Below are 20,864 nucleotides of genomic sequence, written 5' to 3'. Positions count from 1 at the left end.
CTAAACTGATGGGAGAAGCTCTTCTGTCGATATAGGTAGTATCTTTACTGAAGCGCTGCAGTGGTGCCACTGCATTGTTGTTCTTCTCTTTTCTCTCCTCTTCTCGACAAGCTCATAGTAGTGAAGCCTTATGTTGGTAGAGGCTATCCTCCTTTCCACTGCAGGGCTGGAGGTATATTAAATGAAAAACTTACCTGTTGAAAATAGATATCAACTAAAACTGTTTTCTGGGAGACTTTTAGCTATGCTAGTTAAGCTCCCTCCTTTTTAAGCTCTTCATTCCACTGTCCACTGTCAAGCAAGTTGCACACAGAGAAACAATGTCTCTAAAAGGGGCAGCAACATCATTCCGTCAAAATTACCTAATCCAAGCACCTTTTCACTTACTCCAGCTAGGAATATCTCTTTCCCCTTCCCCCCTTTTTCCTCTTTTTTTTTTTTTTTTTTTTAATGCCAACTTGTAACCTGGCTCCTGGTATCCATTTAGTTTAGACTTCTCAATTTTGTGTAACTGAATGCAAATTTTGCTTTTTATAAATAATTTTATGCAACTTGCCAAATTGGACCCTGTTATTTTACACTCTAATTGCAAAACACAGGCCTTTGTGCAACAGTTCAGTCTCAAATCTCTTCTAATGTTCTGTATTTTTTTTGTTTGTTTTTTGTCTTTTAAACCTACATACAATTTTAGACTTCGATAACTTTTTTGTAAATTAGTCACAGGAACAAAATTTGAGGTGACTTTGTTCTCCTAAATAGTATAATTGCTAGCAAAGCAATTTTTTATCTTCTGCCTCCTCCCAGGAAGTGTCTGAGAGTCTCATTTATTTATACAGCAATTTATAGTATGCTAGGAGCTTCATGGAACAAAACAGTACCTGCCCTGAGGATCTCAACCTAATTTTTACACAAATAACCTTTTTTTTAAAAGTACTTCAGTACGAAAATCCTGTTTGGCACCAGCTATCTTAAAATTAATCTGTGAAATTTAAATACTTGGAAATGGCAAGCGAATTCAAATATCTGGAGGCAGTTCTTACCAGAATGCAAACTGTGGGTTCGTAGACTTGTTGTTTCTTTGTTGAATTCGTTAGATTAAGTCAGAGGCTTTCCCAAGATAATCACTTTGGGAATCTTTTCCCATAATAAAGCTGGGCTGCTGATAATGTGCAGTTAAAGGTCAAATTCTTTGCAAAAAAGAGCATCAGCTAAGCCTTACAACCTAAATAACTTTGAACTATTTTAATAATTCATAATCTAACCCTGTTGCAAAGGATATATCTAACTTTGACATTTGAAGGTCCATGAAGTATTTGAGTAAACTGACCACCATGTGAGTAAGATCTGATCCCCTGTGTGTGTTTACTTTCAGCTTGCATATTGCCCTTACTTAAAGATTTGTTATACATATAAAAAACATCTGCCTGTGTTCTAATTGTATGCTGCAAATACCTTAAATATGGTAATTTCAAGGGTGAGGAATTACTTGGCAAGATAGTATTTAGCTGAAATTCCAATGGTATGTCATGAGGTTTGTCTCCAGTGTTTTTTTTGTTTGTTGCTGTGGTATATTGGCTTACTTGCGTACTGTCTTGCCAATATATGCTTATCCTCCATCTGCCTACTGCGGGGTTCTTGAACAGTCATCAAAAGCGTTTAGCACTGGCCACTGTCTAAGCTGTTACCGGACTAGCTGGACCTCAGGAATTACCTGTAGGGCAATTCCTTTAATCCTATTTTATGGAAGTAACACTTCGACTGTCCAGGCCTGACCTCTCATTGGGTGTCCAAAGTATGAGCCTTAATTGGATAGCTTCTTCCTTTCATTAGAAAATACCAGTTAAAGCTTTGCTTACACATACTTGTATGAAAAATGTAGAATCCATTATGAAGGAAGCGGGGACTTTACTTGTATTGAGTTATGTCAGGGGTAGGCAACCTATTGCACGTGTGCCGAAGGCGGCACTCACACTGCCTGTGTCGCGACCATCGGTCTGGGGGACTCTGCATTTAAATTTAATTTTAAATGAAGCTTCTTAAACATTTTTAAAACCTTATTTAATTTACATACAATAATAGTTTAGTTCTATATTATAGACTTATAGAAAGAGACCTTCTAAAAACATTAATGTATTAGACACCTGAAACCTTAAATTAGAGTGAATAAATGAAGACTCGGAACACCACTTCCGAAAGGTTGCCGACCCTTGAGTTATGTTAACGGGTCTAGGTGACTGAGAAGCTACAGTTCTGTCTCAAGCACATGAATTTGAATGCAGCTTGTTTTGTAGGGATTGTCAGTATCTTGATGATGATTTGGCCTTGTGATTAAGTTTGCCTTATTGAGATACTTATAGTAATAAAGCCTCCAGCTTTGTCCCTCAGAGGCTAATTACTAAGCATAGAGACTGAACTACTAGGTGACATGTACTGATAGTCCCTCTAGGTCATTGCTGACAGCCATGTAGGGAACTTCATACTTCTAGTACCCTGTTGTATTCCTTTTTGTGAGTAAATAAATGAGTCAGTTTCTAGGGCTGTCAGTCTGATACTTTTCGTCAACATTGTATATATTCTTAGTTCTCACCTCCAGCAGTTTTGAAATCACTTAGCTTAGCTGCAAGTAGGCTGAAATTTACATTGTTTCTAACACAATCATGCACTGAAATGTCGACTGAAAGCCTTTTTTATATTTCAGAAGAAAATATTCTCATTTAACACTGTGTTGTACATGTAACTCCAGATTGCAGAAACAGCCAACTTTGCCTTTCTGTTCTCTAGTGTTCACCTCCAGTAAAACCATATCTCACTCTTAGACCTGGTCTACACTATGCATTTAAACCGATTTTAGCAGCGTTAAACTGATTTAACGTTGCACCTGTCCACACAATGAGGCCCTTTATGTCGATATAAAGGGCTCTTTAAACCAGTTTCTGTACTCTTCCCCAATGAGAGAAGTAGTGCTGAAATCGGTATTACCATATCGGATTAGGGTTAGTGTGGCTGCAAATCAACGGTATTGGCCTCCGGGCGGTATCCCACAGTGCACCATTGTGACTGCTCTGGACAGCAATCCGAACTCAGATGAACTGGCCAGGTAGACAGGAAAAGCCTCGCGAACTTTTGAATGTCAGTTCCTATTTGCCCAGCGTGGAGCTCTGATCAGCATGGGTGGCGCTGCAGTCCCAAATCCAAAAAGAGCTCCAGCATGGACCGTATGGGAGATACTGGATCTGATTGCTGTATGGGGAGACAAATCTGTTCTATCACAGTTCCATTACAGAAGACGAAATGAGAAAGCATTTGAAAAAAATCTCCAGGCTATAATACAGAGTCCACAGCACAGTGCTGTGTGACAAGCGTAACGGAAAACCAAAGAATCAAATGAACAGTCATGGAGGAAGGGAGAGGGGGACTGAGGACTCCAGCTATCCCACAGTCCCCGCAGTCTCTGAAAAGCATTTGCATTCTTTGCTGAGCTCCCAATGCTTGTAGGGTCAAACATGTTGTCCGGGGTGTTTCAGGGTATATGTTGTCAATTTACCACCCCTCCCCCCGTGAAAGAAAAGGGAAAAAAATCATTCTTCGAGTGATTGCTCATATCCATTCCAGCAGGTGTATGCGCCGCGCGTGCACGTTCGTCGGAAGACTTTTACCCTAGCAACTCCAGCGGGCCGGCAGGTCACCCCCTAGAGTGGCGCCGCCATGGCAGGTAATATATACCCCTGCCGGCCCGCCCGCTCCTCAGTTCCTTCTTACTGCTGGGTCGGTCGTTGGAACTGTGGAGCGCGGCATAGCTGTCCTCCACGTCCCTAGCTTCTCTTCGTTCATCGTTCTAGTTCTAGTTTTAGTTTTAATTATACCTCACTTAGTATAGTATAGTTGTAGTTTATAGTTAGTTAGTGGGTTCGGGGCGCTAGCCCTTTCCTGCGCCCGGTGCCGGGCTCATGCCTGTTCCGCCGGGGTTCAAACCGTGCTCGGCCTCTAAAAAGCCAATGCCCACTAGCAATCCCCACGACGCCTGCTTGAAGTGCCTGGGGGAATCGCACATCTCCGAGAAGTGCCGCATTTGCAAGGCCTTCATACCGAGGACCAAGAAGGAGCGAGACCAGCGCCTCAAGACGCTCCTGATGGAAGCGGCACTTAACCCTGCGTCCTCAGCACCGAGTGCCGCTTCGGCTCCGGCACCGGATCTCTCCGGCGCCGCAAAAACGCCACGGCACCGCCTTTCTCCGGCTCAACGTCCTCTACCCCGGCTAAACAGCCCCAAAAGGAGCACCCGGCGCGACGCCGGCCGTGTTGGCCGTGCCAGGGACTTTGTCGACTCCCGGCCTGGTGGGTCCGTCGAGTCCGATCCCTCCCAGCTCCCCGCCAAGATCAGGGGTAGAGCTGATGGTCCCGTCCATGCCCGAGACCTTCTCGTCGGCCAGGGACCTCATCGCCTTAACGGAGCCTGTGCTGCCCCAACCTCCAGCACCGCCAGTGTGGGTTCTACAATCAAAGGGCAAGCCTACACCGATGCGAGCGCCGTCCCTGGACTCTCCGGCTTGGCACCGGTCAAGATCCTGGCACCGATCTCGATCCCGAGGGAGGTCTCGCTCACGGCGCCGCTCGCAGTCCCGGCACTGGTCGTACTCATGGCGCAGATCGTCTTTGCACCGGTCCCGATACTCCCAGCACCGTTCTGGCTCCAGCCACCATTACCGGCACCAGGACTCGAGGAGTCTTTCCCGCCATTGACCGTCCAGATCCCGGTCGACCTCCCGGCACCGAGCTGGTGGCAGGTCCCGGTCTCGATCACGGCACCGGTGTGGCTCACAGCACCGATCTCTGGCACCGAGGAGGTCTTTGCCGTCTGCAGCGCGGGACCCGTACCACTCCCGCTCGGCTCCACCATGGCCCTCTCGCCAAGGCTCTGTCTCTTCGCGGGCGGACAGTGTGTACCTAGAAGCTGAAAGACCCACCACCCTCTTTTCCAGAGGCGTCAGCAGGGAGCATGGTCCGCAGCAGTGGGGTTCTGGACCCCCTGGGCGTATCATCAAGCCAGGCCCTCAGCAATTCCCCCCAATCGTCTGTCTCAGGCACAGGGCTCCGGAGGCTACTTCTTCACGCCTCCTCCATCCCCTACGAGAGACGGTCGTCCATCCTTCCGGAAGCTGAGCTCCCGCAAGAGTCAGAAGCAGTGCTCCAGTCAGAGCCGCCACCAGACCCGTCCTGCCAGGTTTCTCCTTGTCGTCCTCCCCAGATGAGGCGGTGCGGGGACGACATCCACCAGTCCCCCTCACTGGACCTCAGGGCACACCAGGATCTCCTCAGGCACTTGTGGTGCAAATCTCTCCTTTCAGGCTGAGGAGGTCTCCGAGATCGAGGACCCGGTCGTGAGCATACTCTCGGCGATGCGCGCCACTCGTGTCGCCCTGCCCTTCATAAGGACCATCCAAGCCAATGCCACCACCATCTGGCAGTCACCGGCTTCCGTTCCCCCCCCGCTGCTCGGGGTGTGGAGCGTAAATACATGGTCCCTTCGAAGGGCTATGAGTACTTATATGTCCACCCACCCCCGTGTTCCCTCGTCGTTCAATCTGTGAATGAGAGGGAACGCCATGGACAACAAGCTCCGGCCCCAAGTCTAAGGAGGCGAGACGTATGGACCTGCTTGGCCGCAAGGTCTATTCCGCAGGAGCCCTGCAGCTGCGGGTCTCCAACCAGCAAGCTCTGCTCAGCCGCTACTCGTACAACACCTGGGCGGCGGCTGATAAATTTAAGGAGCTCCTCCCACAAGACGCTCGTCAGGAGTTCGCCGCTCTCCTTGACGAGGGAAAAAGGTCGCACGCACTTCCCTACAGGCGGCTTTGGACGCAGCAGACTCGGCCGCCAGAACTCTGGCCTCCGGAGTCACTATGCGCCGCATCTCGTGGCTTCAGGTCTCTGGCCTTCCTCCGGAACTCCAATATACCATCCAGGACCTTCCGTTTGAGGGCCAGGGCCTGTTTTCGGACAAGACTGACCCTCGGCTGCAAAGCCTCAAAGATAATAGGGTCATTATGCGTGCCCTAGGGATGCATACGCCGGTTACCCAGCGTAGACCATTCAGGCCCTCAGCAGCAGCACAGGCCTTACCCCAACCCAGGCAAAGGCAGGACTTTGCCAGGCGGCGAAATAGAAACGGCAGGCGCAGACAATCGGGTAACCAGGGGGGCCAAAGCCAAGGTCCCTCCAAGCCTTCCTCCGGGCCGAAGCCCTCATTTTGAAGGTGCGCCCGAGGGCGCTGTACCAGTTCCTTCCACGGATCCATCTCCTCCCTTCTCCAACCGTCTTTCGTTCTTCCTCCGGCGTGGTGCCAGCTTACTTCAGACCGCTGGGTCCTCCGCACGCTGCGGCTTGGATACCACCTACAGTTTGCTTCGTACCCGCCCTCCCCCCCCCTCCCTCGTCCTCTTCAGGGACCCCTCTCACGAGCAGATCCTCCTCCAGGAGGTGCGAAACTCCTCGACAAAGGGGCCATAGAGGAGGTTCCAGAGAACGAGAAGGGGCAAGGGGATTTTACTCCCGTTACTTTCTGATCCCCAAGGCCAAGGGAGGTCTCAGACCCATCCTCGACCTACGAGAGCTCAACAAATACCTGGTCAAGTTGAAGTTCCGCATGGTTTCCTGGGGACCATTATTCCATCCCTGGATCCCGGAGACTGGTACGCCGCCCTCGACATGCAGGACGCTTATTTCCATATAGCCATCTCCCCGCCCCATCGGAGGTTCCTTCGCTTCGTTGTCGGCGGCCGGCACTATCAATTCACGGTCCTCCCGTTCGGCCTCTCGACGGCCCCGAGAGTGTTTACCAAATGCATGGCCGTGTAGTCGTCGCCTTTCTTCGTCGCAGTCGGGTGCATGTGTTCCCCTACCTCGACGACTGGCTTATCCGGGGACCCTCAGAGGGACCGTGTCCTCGCGCACGTCCGCATGATCAGCGCCTTTTCTCGAGTCTAGGCCTGATGCTCAACGCCGAGAAGTCCACTCTATCCCCTACTCAGAGGATAGAGTTTATCGGCGCAGTTCTAGACTCCACCATAGCCAGGGCCGTTCTCCCCTTGTCGCGGTTCCAGGCTTTGACAGCCATCATCCACAGGCTGCAGGCAGCACCTCTAACCTCCATGCGTACTTGCCTGACACTCTTGGGCCACATGGCGGCCTGCATATTCGTTACGGCGCATGCTCGACTCGCCCCGGCCCCTCCAGTCCTGGCTCATCCCTCAGCTCCGTCCGGCCAGGCGTCCGTTAGATTCAGTAATCACGATTCCCAGGACGTCCTCCTCTCTCTCCAGTGGTGGCTGGATCAGTCCGTCGTGTGTGCAGGGCTTCCGTTCCATCCGCCCAGCCCTCGCTGTCCCTGACGACGGACGCATGGACTTGGGATGGGGAGCTCACCTAGGTACCTGCGGACCCAGGGTCGCTGGTCTCCTCCGAACTCGCCCTCCATATCAACGTGCGAGAATTGAGGGCGTCCGCCTTGCTTGTCAAGCGTTCCATCGGCAGATCCAGGGCCGCTGTGTTTCGGTTTTTTATCGACAACACAACGGCGGTATACTATGTGAACAAGCAGGGCGGAACGAGATCTCCTCTTCTTTGTCGGGAGGCCATGACGTTGTGGGACTTTTGCATAGCCCACTCGGTTCACCTAGTCGCTTCCTTTCTCCCCGGGGCTCGGAATACCCTGGCGGATCGTCTCAGCCGGTCCTTTTTGCTCCACGAGTGGTCCCTTGCCCGGACGTCGCCCTTGCGCTCTTCCGAAGGTGGGGGCATCCCCATATGGACCTCTTTGCATCCCGCAGGAACAGGAAGTGCCGATGTTTTGCTCTTTCCAAGGTCGCGAGCCGGGCTCGGTGGCAGACGCCTTTCTGATTCCGTGGGTGACGCACCTCTTCTATGCGTTCCCTCCGTTCCGTTGATCCCCAAGGTCCTTCTGAAGGTGCGCAGGGACAGGGCCCGCTTGATTCTGATCGCTCCGGCATGGCCCGGCAGCATTGGTTCTCTCTGCTGCTGGACCTGTCGGTAGCGGACCCTGTTCCCTGCCCCTTTACCTGGATCTGATCACGCAAGACCACGGCCGGCTTTGTCACCCGGACCTCCAGTCGCTGCACCTCTCAGCGTGGCTCCTGCGTGGCTGACTAGGTCCGAGTTGCATTGCTCTTCCCAGTGAGGCAGGTACTTCTGGGAAGTAGGAAGCCGTCTACGAGGCGACATACGTAGCCAAATGGAAACGTTTTACGTGCTGGTGCGCGGAGAGGCGCTTCCATCCCACCGATGTTTCCATCCCAATCGTCCTCGATTACCTTGGTCGCTCAAGCAGCAAGGCCTGGCGGTATCCTCTCTCCGGGTTCACTTAGCGGCTATCTCCACCTTCCACCCGGGGAGCGACGGCCGCTCTGTCTTCTCACACCCGATGGTGACTAGATTCCTTAAAGGGCTGGAGCGTCTTTACCCCAGGTCGCCACCCAGCCCCTCTTGGGATCTCAACCTGGTGTTGTCGTCTTATGTCCCCCCCGTTTGAGCTGCTGGCTACGTGTTCCCTCCTCTACTTGTCCTGGAAGACAGCATTCCTGGTGGCCATCACTTCTGCTAGGCGCGTGTCAGAGCTGCGCACCCTCGTGGTGGAGCCCCCGTATACAGTGTTCCATCGGGACAAAGTACAACTGAGGTCGCACCCCGCCTTTCTCCCCAAAGTTGTCTCGGCCTTTCATGTCAACCAGGACATATTCCTACCCGTATTCTTTTCGAAACCTCGTTCGTCTCGCAGGGAGCAACAGTTACACTCCTTAGACATGCGTAGGGCGCTCGCCTTTTATACAGAGCGGACCAAACCGTTCCGTAAATCCACCCAACTCTTTGTTGCCGTAGCTGAGCAAGTTAAGGGGTTGCCAGTCTCCTCGCAGAGGATCTCCTCGTGGGTGATGTCCTATATACGGGCGTGTTACGACCTGGTGCGTCTCCCTTCAGACCATGTAACTGCGCACTCTACTAGAGCCCAGGCATCATCGACGGCGTTCCTGGCGTGAGTACCCGTCCAGGAAATCTGCAGGGCAGCGACCTGGTCCTCCGTGCACACCTTTTGCTTCCCATTACGCCCTGGTCCAGCAGTCCAGGGATGACGCAGCCTTCGGCTCTGCCGTGTTGCACACTGTGACCTCTCTCTCTGACCCCACCGCCTAGGTAAGGCTTGGGAATCACCTACTGGAATGGATATGAGCAATCGCTCAAAGAAAACACGGTTACTCACCTTTGTAACTGTTCTTCGAGATGTGTGTTGCTCATATCCATTCCACACCTGCCCTCCTTCCCCACTGTCGGAGTAGCCGGCAAGAAGGAACTGAGGAGCGGGCGGGCTGGCAGGGGTATATATTACCAGCCATGGCGGCGCCACTCTAGGGGGCGACCTGCCAGCCTGCTGGAGTTGCTAGGGTAAAAGTCTTCCGACGAACGTGCACGCGCAGCACGTACACCTACTGGAATGGATATGAGCAACACATCTCGAAGAACAACAGTTACAAAGGTGAGTAACCATGTTTTTCTTGACTTTTTTATATGTCACCCTATGTCTACTGCATGCTGCTGGTAGATGCAGTGCTGCGGCACTGAACAGCAGCATCCTCTACCCTCCCCTCCCTGGTGACAGACGGTACTATACAAAAGGACTGATAGCTGTCCTTATCATCCTGTGAGTGCGCCTGGTTGGCCTCAGATGAGGTCGGCTGGGGGCGCCTGGGTAAAAATAGGAATGACTCCCAGTAGATGGTACAGAACGGCTGGTAACCGTCCTCATCATAACAACTGGAGGCTGAGTTCCATCAGCCCCCTCCTCCCTTTCATGTCTAAAGAAAAAAGATTCTGTACTACCTGGACTATCATAGCAGCTGGAGGCTGCCTCCCCCTCATTTTATCTCACTAAAAACTCAGTGTTTCTTGTTCCTGCATTCTTTATTACTTCATCACACAAATGGGGGGACACTGCCACGGTAGCCCAGGAAGGTTGGGGGAGGAGGGAAGCAATGGGTAGGGTTGTTGCAGGGGCACCCCCCCCCGAATGGCATGCAGCTAATAATTTCTGTGGGATCTGACACGGAGCGGCTGTGCTCTCTGGTTCTCTGATACACTAATTCTCTAGTACACTTGCCCCATATTCTAGGCAGGACTGACTCTATTTTTAGATAAACCATAAAGGAGGGATTAATTCAGGAAGTCATTCCTATTTTTGTCTTTGCACCCCTGGCCGACCTCAGTGAAGGCTGGCCAGGAGCACCCAGGACAGCAGCAGATGGTACAGAATGACTGGTAACCATCTTTGCTACCTTGCAAAGGCAAATGAATGCTGCTGTGTAGCACTGCAGTACCACCTCTGTCAGCGGCATCCAGTACACATACAGTGACAAAAGGCAAAACGGGCTCCATGGTTGCCAGGGAAAAAGGGCGTGAAATGATTGTCTGCCGTTCCTTTCACGGAGGAAGGAATGAGTGGTGACATTTACGCAGAATCACCTGCGACACTGTTTTTGCACCATCATGCATTGGGGTCTCAACCCAGAATTCCAGTGGGCGGGGGAGACAGCGGGGAACTATGGAATAGCTACCCAGAGTGCAACGCTCCAGAAATCAACGCTAGCCTTGGTACATGAACACACACCACCGAATTATTGTGTTTTTGTATGGCCACGTGCACTCAACTTTATACAATCTGTTTTACAAAACCAGTTTATGTAAAATCGGAATAATCCTGTAGTGTAAACATATCCTTAGAAGCACATTCTGGGAATTAAAACACTTGAGAAAGATAGGATCCAAACTAGGCCAGTTAGCTGGACCTAAGGTGCCATCTAGCTCCGTCCTAGGAATAGAAGTCACCTGGGTTTTTTGTTCTTTGGTTGTGACCTTGGACAAATCACATTGCAGTGGAGAAACTGAGGCAAAGGGATAATGATACTTGCCTGCTTTTTTGAAAAGCACTCTGAGTTGGATGAAAAGTGTAATGTAAGAGTAACTACTTTTGTCATTCCATTATTTATTGTAATTATAGTGATGAACATTGAAAGCTGGCTCAGAGGGCTTATTCAGATCTGATTTCTTAAAATGCAGTTTGTTTCAGGTCTGAGATCTAGCTGCAGTTCACTTTTTTCTGGGTACCTGGAAACAAGGCCGTATCAGATGGTTAAATATCTTGATACTGTCCCTTAAGTCTAGATATTTACTTTTTCAATTGCAGTGTCTTTGCATCAAAGGAAGTAACAACTTGTGTAAAAGCATGATACTTCAAAAAAATACTGTGGGGAAGAAACTATATTCAGTGCGCTGTGAGCGAGCAAGCAAGCAGACTATTTTTGATCAAGTGAATGTATAAACTGGCCTGGTCAGAGAGAGTGTTTTATGGTATCCAGCAGAAGATATAAGTTTGTAACCAAAACCTATTCTCCAGGTGAACTAGAGCTAAGATCCTTCAGAGGCTGGTGGAATGAGGTTTGTCCAAGTAGTGATACAGTATTACCTGAACACTGAAGGGATCAAACTTCACAAGGATGCCCAATGGAGATGTGGAGGGTTATCTGACTAGTTGTGAATGGAAGAAGCCTCGTAAAGTCATAAGTTTTCTCTGAGACATCTACTAAGCCCTGGATTCTAGGACCTGAGCAGGTTTTTCACACTCCCACAGTCTTAACACAGTAATGCCATCTTTCATGAATGAAAACATATGGGTACTGTGGAAACTTTCTTTTCCGATGCTTCTATAGCTGTTGGTTTTTATTAGAGTACCATCCAGAAGCCATGTTAAGGTGGAACTCAATACTGCTGGATACTATCTATATAGAAAGAGGCAATCCCAGCTCTTAAGAGTTTACTAACATAAGAAGCAAGTGGGTGTAACAAATGGAGAGAGTGCAGGGAGGATTGAGGGTAGTGGGTACCAAGAATGTGTAAACCAGGAAAGATTATGTAGCCTTTGTGCCAATTTCACAGACCTTAGAGATTCAAGACATAAGCAAGAACCGTTAATCTTTGACTAGATGACTGGCTATTACTGTTGGCAATTTATGGTAGGCATCAAGTAGACATGGGTCTTAGGGATTTGAAGGACATGGTTGAAGCTTTATACATCTAATACTGCATCAGTGTAATGTATGCTTTTGCTATTTTGATGTAACTTTGTTTAAATAAGTTCTTCCAATATCGTGTTTAAGAGATTTGAAAATACAGCTGTAAATAATGAGGAGTAACATGGCTACCACTCTGAAACCTGTCAGCTATAAATCATGGCTTTTAATATTCTTTCCCTAGATTGTACACGTCATAGATTAACTTGAAGAAAAGGAACTAACGATGGGAAGACATTCAAGATTCCTCTCTGGAAAAGGTTGCTGATGTCTCACTCTTCTGTTTGGGTGATGTGTATCTGCTCATCTGACTGTCTTCATATCTAAAGGATTTATTTTACTTTTGGAAGTACATCAAGTCAAAATTTTTGTTCCTTTTTGGAAATTGTTTCCTCATTCTAAGGACTGTATACATCATGGGTGACATGGCTAACAACTCAGTTGCATACAGTGGTGTAAAAAACTCTGTAAAAGAATCTAATCATGGAGATTTTGGAATCTCGCTTGAAGAGCTCCGTGCCCTTATGGAACTGCGATCTACAGATGCAGTGCATAAAATACAAGAATGTTATGGAGATGTCTATGCTATCTGTACAAGATTGAAAACTTCACCAAATGAAGGTAAGTGTATTGCGGTAGCATGTGTCCAGAAGATCTTTGTTTAAATTAGATCAGTTATTTTGGCTCTGAATGTGGTTATAAATAATTAAATAGAATGCTAGCTTGTGTTCGCTGTTGTAAGAATAGAATTATGATGATCTGTCATGGTAGTGAATAACAAGGTTTGTTAACTAGACCAATTTTTGTAACTGACATAAAATTATACAAAGTCACATATTTCAAGATTTCAGAAACAGTCATTCTCAGTTACAGATTGTAGCAATACATCAACTACACATTGCCAATATGAGCTCATCTGTTGCCCAAGATGGGGGAGGGGGAATGTTTTAATGCATGGACCCCTTCTATTGCAGTGTAAGCAACGAATGTTTTGAGTTAAATTTTACATTTTTGAAAACTTAAATTTTAAAATGCTCGGAAATTGAAGGATCTGAAACACTGCATTTATTACTTTGTCTTCATCCTCTGAAACTCTTATTTCAACTATTTTGCCTAAATGAGGGAATTATGACTGCAGATTGTTCTGGTTTTATACATTTTTCCTTGTCTACTTCATTATTGTTGAATCCTGACGAGAAGCCTGTTTGCTGCTCAGGCAAAATGGAGTAATCTCCTCAGGATGGACTTGACCTGCTCTAAGTTTGAAGACAACGGTTTTCCAGCATATTTACATGTTGTAAATAGAATTGTCAAACTTTTATATTTAACAGTACTTCAGATTTAACAGTACTTCAGATTTGTTCACTGCAAATTGCTTGTTCGTGAGTGTGAAAGTGATAAATCACTATGAAAAACTTAATGGATGAATTTTGCAACTTTGTCAAACAGACACATGAGGCTTATGTAATCTTACAGTATCTCTGAGCAACTTTTGTCAATTTTTTTTGCTGATTTGCGTATTCTACAAAACCATCATTGACTATATCATTCAGTACTCTAATAAAGTATCATGAATTACAAATATGACTAGTGGTGCTGAGAGGAAAATGCAGGCTTTTTTTAAAGCTGAGAGAATGACTGCATGATGATGCAAAAAAACTCCTGCTGTACTCGTATTTCAATCTGCCATAGTCCACACATCGGTCACTTATGCAACTTCATATTAGCAGTCATTTTATTGTTACCAGTTTAAGAATCCTTGTAAGAGTTTTATTACTGTCTGGCTAACCAGCAGCCCACAGATTGACCAAGGGATATTAGAGCAAGAGCATTGGATGTTTTGGTGTTGAAAGTGGGGTGGCGGGGGGAGGATGTCTTTCCTATTCTCCTGTGCTAGCAGACATCTGGAATATTCCAAGCCAGAGCACAACATTAGTAGACTACCAAACAGGATATAAACTTAAGGACATACAGAGGATGAAACTGGTCTGAGGTGAGGGCAAGAACAGATAAATATCTTAGACAATATACCATTTAGCATGATTAAAAGCCCATGCAGTGGAGACAGTTTTGTGTAGGCCACTGCAGCAGATGAAAAGATCAGTTGATATCGTTTGTGTCTTAAATTCAGATACTGGTGAAAAGTTGTTATACAACTGTTTGTTTCATGAAAAGAAGGGTAGCATTGTAGAAATATAAACTTGAATGTTAATAAAAATTGTGCCTTAAACAGGACACTTCTTATACATTGTGATAAATGTATCTTAATGAGTAATTCCAATTTTCTTTATTTTTTGTGATCTGAGTAAACCTTTAAGGGGTAGGGATATCATGAACACAACCATGGCTTGTAGGGAAAACTTAACAAGTTTGAAACTAGTTGTCAAGGGTTGTTCGTCTGGCACAAGATTTGGGATTTACCATGTGTGTCCAAACAGGCTGTTCCAGCACCAGTTCACTACCTGTCTCTTTTAGTGAACTAATCTCTTTGACCTCTACCTGGACCTACTGTTATGTTGCTTTCCCCACTGGGGCATTCTTTGTCACTCCACTGGCAATGAAGTGAAACTTCTTAGTGGTATAAATTGTGGAGTGTCTTGTGGTATCTCTTTACTGCATAGTTAATCTGCATGATTAGTGCCCTAGTTTTGCTGTGGGGATGCTTGCACTTTACCCGCATTACTGTTTCTGCACTTGCCCATGAGTCTGGGAGCATACCCCATGATTCCCTGTGCTGAAACACTTGGATTCTTTCCAGGTTATTTGTGTTAATTGCAGGAGAATTTGTCTATCGTTGAGGAGAGTTGTGGGAAGGACATTGGAGGACTACTGACAATCAAGTGACTTTTGCCTGTGTTCTTGCTGCTAAATAGGCAAGTTCTAGTGAGAGAAAATGGAGCCCCAGTTCTAACCTATACCCTCCAGCCACGTAACCTGATAGTAGGAGAATTAAGAGTTAACCCAGGTTTTGAGAGGAGTTTTAACTGTCCAGTGAACATACATGCTTGGAAACATCACAGATCAGAAACTTCGTAAATGTCACTTAATGGTCATTCAGTGCACTGTCAGTACAGGAGTTGGGAGGATAGTGAAGACGCACAGAATGGGAAACGAGTGGAAAGATTAAATGAGCAAGACTACTAGCTGAATAGATTCAGTACACTCTCATTGTATGTCAGACAAATCCTCTGTGTGACCTTGCACAGCTATTCACTACAGGACTTCCCATGTTACTGAAGCTTGTTGTATTGTGTGCTGTCCTACATGATTTTTAGAGGCAAAGTAGAAAATGTGCCACAAATCCCTGAAACTTATCATAATGAAATGGGTAGCTTTTTGCTGCCAATTGGGGGTCTTAATGGACACTAGACTACCAAACTACTAGACCAGTGGTTTTCAACCTTTTTTTTCATTTGCAGACCCTTAAATTTCAAATGGAGGCACAGACTCTTTGTAGACTATGTTTAAGATTTCCAGACCCCCCAGGAGTCCATGGACTACAGGGTGAAAACTACTGCACTAGACAATCAGGCTAGCCATATTCTTGTATCTTCTATTAGTGTGCTATCCCAATGATGGAGCAGTACCTACTTTGCTTGAAAAGTGAATGCAGCAGGTGTAGCAGATGAAGTTAGTGGAATTGTCAGTCTCGTCTGCCATCAAAACTGCTAGAGAAGGTATGTGCCTGGCAGCACAGATATGATCTTCCACTTTATTAAATTATTCTAAATGGAGCAGGAGAGAAAGGGATTTCATGATTTCTATGCCTCGTTTAAATTCTTGCTCTGTATCCATACATTCAAAATTATTGTAGTGTATAGTGAATATGCTGATACTGGCAGTAAACTTTCTCCAGTGTATCTGAGGGGGAACTGATCAGCTAAGGAAGGTTGTACTGAATGGCTCTACAGAGTCAATATAACTGTAAACCAAGCAAAATATGGCTCTGGACAGACACCAAATCACTTTATTTAAATAGGTGAGTAACTGTAATGGAGGATATAAACATTCTTGTGGTGTATACTCCTGTGTACCATGCAGCAATTTAGACGTAAATTCCCCAGAAGGACCCCAGATTACTGTATATAAATCACAGAATTTCTTGGTGAGCTGGCAACTCTGGTAACAGTAATGGACAATGAAATGATTTGACATTAGAATTTTTCCATTAAATTTAAAAGTTAATGAACTAGTACATTTCATTATCACCATGGCCTATTTAGTTGTCTGTTCTCTGTTAATGTCTTTCCATTCTGCAAACTCTGTGCTGTTAACTCCTTGCATCCCAGTACTTTCTCGCTTTTTTCCCCCTGAAAGCTTTCTTTCCTTAGGTATAGATTCAAGCTTTTCCTTCCTCACGGTTCTTAATGCTAGCATTCTATAATCTGTTGGGCTGGTCAACTTTAAGTTCCCCTCTAACCAAGCCAAGATTGTGACTGTAATGTAACAATTATTAAATTAACGTCAAAAGGAAACATGAACAAGGAACCTAGACATAGGAGTATGGCTTCATAACTGAGATTTGTGCAGCTTCAGCATAGGTATTAAACTCAGCATGTAGATCCATAACGTAAAACATTAGTTGACCAATATGCAGTTACACAGCTTAAAACTTTAAAATTTTGTGCATATACAAATTCCATTGTTTTGTACTGTCGTACTTTTCAAATTGACCTTAGAACTTGTAAATGAGGACTAGACACAGGTACAGCTGAAGGCTAGCATTCAATTATTATGATACATTTCTTGCTTTAAGAACTTTTGTTGTCTTTAAGTGGGAATAAAACTAAGCTTTGCCAGTTACAGCCCCGAAAAGGAAAGACTTTCAAAATAGCTGCATGAAAACTGTTACAGAAGAAGTTGTCTTCATAGTTTCATGTTCCATTAAAAATAAAATCTGATTAGATTTTTAACTTCAGTGTGTAACAGTTCCAGAACAAACTACCTTCTTGTTGGTGTTTACTTACCGCTGACTTTCCTATTTTTGAAGACTTCTTTTGCAAAGGCTTTTGAAATGTGTGTATAGCATATTATAAACCCACCCCAGGCAAGTGACTTAAAATATTCCTATCATTTTGTTCTACTCCCAATGTAGGAGAACATTAGCCTTCTAAAATTACTAAATTATAATTAATTTCAACTGTTAATTCCTGAAGTCACTAGCAATTTATCTAGTCATTAAACTAAACGTGGTGTTAGATTTACACTTAAAGTTTAGTGTTCACGTCTGCATGTACCAGAACAAATGGAGCAATCTGAGTGAATGAATTCACATTAGGTTTAATACAATTTAATTTTGACAAACATTCTCCAAACTTGGGCTTGAAACAGGCTGTGTTAGAAAAAAACACATTCAGTTACAATCAGGAAGCCATACTGTCAATTCTTTTGTCTTTTTGATCTACAGAATAAGAATGATTTTGCCTGTTGACCAAAGCCTAGTCTACGCTACATAATAGTGTAAGTCCCCTTGTGCCAACCTGTTTGTGCATGCGTCTGCGCTCAAACACATATAAGCACCCTGTTTAAAATTACTCATCTCCCCAGTGGTATAAAGTTATGGCTGGGTACTGAGGTTGACATGGTGCAGGTGTAGATATCGCATCACCTGTGTTGATCCTAACAGTTATTCAGCAGCTGTCCCACAATGCCCCAGTCCCTGAAAGTGACTGCTCTGGTCACAATTTTATACTCCCCCGCCTAGGGGTCATAGAAACTGGAAACCACCATCCTCTTAAATTTTTTCTCATGTTTTTTGAAATGCCCTTTTCTGATTGCCCAGCTCTGAGACTATCTAGCAGCTCATCCTTGTGTGCAGTTGCCCAAATGACCAGGCTGGCTCCATGCACACACAGATACTAAATGTGCTCTTGCCTGTAGTAGACGGGAAGTATTGGAGTTCGTGGGCCTACGGGGAGAAGAAGCTGTGTAAACACAGCTACGGACAAGCCATAGAAATGTGGACACCTACAACCAGATTGCATGGGAAATGTAGGCAAAAGGGTACAACAGGATAAGCAGCAGTGTATAGTGAAAGTGAAGGAACTTCTCCAGGGATACCACAAGGCCAGGGAGTACAGCAGTAGATCTAATGCTGTGCTGCAGACCTGCTACTTTAGCAAGGAACTGCATGGCATACTTGGCGGAGACCAGACCAGCACCCCACAGACTACTGTGGATACGTTGGAAGAGACCAAGATGGAGACCCCCGCCATGAACAGCAAAAGGGAGGAGACATGGCAGGGGACTCCGCCATGCTGCAAACCAGGACCTGTTTGAGACTCTGCCATGGTCTAGCCATCTCAATAGGCAAACACAGATGGAGCCTGATGACAGGGAAGGAAACTCAAGTAAGTGTGTGCATGCCTTTTTCCTTACATTGTTTGAATTTTAAAATGCCTGGTCCATCCACCTGTTAACAAGAAAAAAAAGTATTAACTCTTCATTATTTTACTCGTACACAAAGAGACCAGTTCAGTAGAAGTAGAACTGGCATCTGTTTTCATTCCCCATTTGAATTATACCATAGGGATAGAGAGGAGCATGCAGAGCATATCATTCATGTATATAGGGGTGCCTCTTATCCTCTTGAGAGAGACCCTGCAGTTCTCTCCCAAAGGTTTATAGGGGTGGCTGCTCTATTTTGTTTTCTGCAGTAGGAGACTGCCACTCAGTAGTGAGTTCAGCTAGCAGCATACAGGCCTGGGCAGCTCTTCTGTGCCTTTGTATCCTTTGTGAATGAGATCTGCTAATATGATGGTCCCCAAACTGTGGGGCACAGAGGAATGCATAGGGAGGGCCACTGCAGGGCTGGGACCTCGGCCAGCCACCATGCAGGAGGCAGGGCTTGCTCTAGGCACCAGCGCTCCAAGCATGTGCTTGGGGCAGCACTTTCCAAGGGGTGGCACACCCACTCCCCCCCCCTTTTTTCCTCGGGGAGCAAAAACCAGGAGCCAGCCCAGAACCAACATGTTCCCTCTCAGCTGAGGCTTTCAGGCTGCAGCAGAACTGGAGTGTCAGTTTCAGCTCAGTCACTAGATGGCACTCACGGCAGCCTGAGTGCCACAGGCTGGACTGCAGTTCAGGCTGCCCTGCTGCTGGGGAGCCCGAGCATCATCCCTCAGAGCTGGGCCTGGGCTGCGGGGGCGAGAGGGGCTCAGGTGTGAGGAGCTGGGGAGGGAGGGAAGCAGGGCTTGGAATGCGGTGAGGGGTCCTGCTGCTGCCGCTGCTACTGCTCTGCTCCGTTCCAAGTCCCCCCAGAGTGGCGTGGCGTTTCCCCGCCCAAGTGGGCTGTGCAGGGTGCCGTGGGGCTGGGCAGGGGGCGCAGCTCCCGGCTCCTGCGCTGACGGAGCAAGTGGCTGGGCAGCCCGAGCTGCCAGGGAACTGCCGCCTCCTGCCCCCGGACCCAGCCCACTGCGCACTCCCCCACCTCAGCCCCGCGCTACCTGCCCTGGACGAGGAGAGGCAGAGCCCAGCTCCGAGCGGGGCAGTGGGGGGTACTGCCCTGCCAGGGGACCCCCACGGCTCGGGCACCTGGGGGACATTGTCTGTCGTCTCGGCTCTGCCTCTTTGGGGCTGGGGAAGCAGCTGTCAGTGCCTGACCCTCTCAGCCCTTGCACCTCCCATCCCGCTCGCAGCCCCTCCACTTGTACCTCCTCTCATCACTCCTTCACTGAACCCCTTCCTCTTGTACTCTCCCTCCCCCAGCCCTCTCCTCCTGCCCCTCCCCCTTCCCCTGGATCTCTTCTCGTGCAACCCTCCTGATACCCCCTCTCCTCCTCCCTGAGTACATCACACCCAGCTTCTCTGCCAGTGTAGAGTCCCCAAGCACCCCCACACCCGCTCTGCTGCCTGAACCCTCTTTACTAGATCCCCATCCCTTTCGGGGTACAAAGTTTGAGGTTAGTCCCTATGCCTTCCATGTGCATTTGGAGCACTAAAGATGGGGTTGTGGGGGATGGGGGGGTGAAATTTATACTAAGTGAAATAAAAACAGGAGAAACAGTTTGATCCCCACTGCAAGTGTAAACAGCGATTGCTGTGGTGAACAAGGTCACGTTTGTGGGGGGGAGCCCAGTGCTGGGGTGGCAGAGAGTGTAGGGGGGGAGTGATCTTAGGGCTGGGGTGGCAGGGGGTATGGGTGGGGGAGGGTACTGGTGTCGGGGGGAGAGCCCAGGGCTGGGGTGAGGGGCAGCCAAAATTTTTTTTGCTTGGGGCAGCAAAAAACCTAGAGCTGGCCCTGGCAGGAGGGAGGGTCAACCAGCCCCACTTTGCCTCTGCTCTTGGCCCTTCGGGGCTGAGAGCTGGGGCGGACACATTTCATTACTGGTGAGGGGGTGGGGAGGTACCCAAGAGGAAAAGTTTGTGCACCACTGTGCTAACACCACCGATGGAAAATAGTGCCAGTATTCAGTGTACATTTCCCTATACTCATGCAGCAGAAAATTCTTCTCACTCACCCCCGTTCCCTTGGCAGATGATGCTCATCATGGCTGGGGCTGGAAAGCAGTGCTGTGCTGATGTGCTCCAAAGCTGAAGTGTCAATAAGCATTTCTTATTAAAGTGTTTATGGAAATAGGGAAAACAAGTTTTGAAGCTTTCCCTTTCCATTGTGACTGTAAATTCAGTGACATATCTGTCTGGTTTTTGTCAGCTGCTTCTGGAGTTGCGGCTTTGACGCAGTCTGATCCATACTTACTGAATGCCTGACCTTGATGAGGAAGAGGAAAAAAT

General features: G+C 47.4%; 1 protein-coding gene across 7 annotated transcripts in view; it reads left to right on the top strand.

Moving 5' to 3' along the window:
• ATP2B1 (ATPase plasma membrane Ca2+ transporting 1) overlaps positions 1–20,864 on the top strand; it is a 121,543-nt gene that overhangs the window by 44,098 nt on the left and 56,581 nt on the right. For all 7 annotated transcript variants that reach the window (XM_075066920.1, XM_075066901.1, XM_075066908.1 and 4 more), the window contains exon 2: positions 12,316–12,752. In XM_075066920.1, the coding sequence (XP_074923021.1) occupies positions 12,548–12,752 (205 nt within the window). In that variant the 5' untranslated portion in view covers positions 12,316–12,547. The remainder of the gene's footprint in view (positions 1–12,315; positions 12,753–20,864) is intronic.

This window comes from Chelonoidis abingdonii, chromosome 1 (genome assembly GCF_003597395.2).
Source record: "Chelonoidis abingdonii isolate Lonesome George chromosome 1, CheloAbing_2.0, whole genome shotgun sequence".
Classification (NCBI taxonomy): Eukaryota; Metazoa; Chordata; order Testudines; family Testudinidae; genus Chelonoidis; species Chelonoidis abingdonii.
The sequence above is the reverse complement of the archived record's forward strand: the minus strand, read 5'-3'. Positions and strand labels throughout refer to the sequence as shown.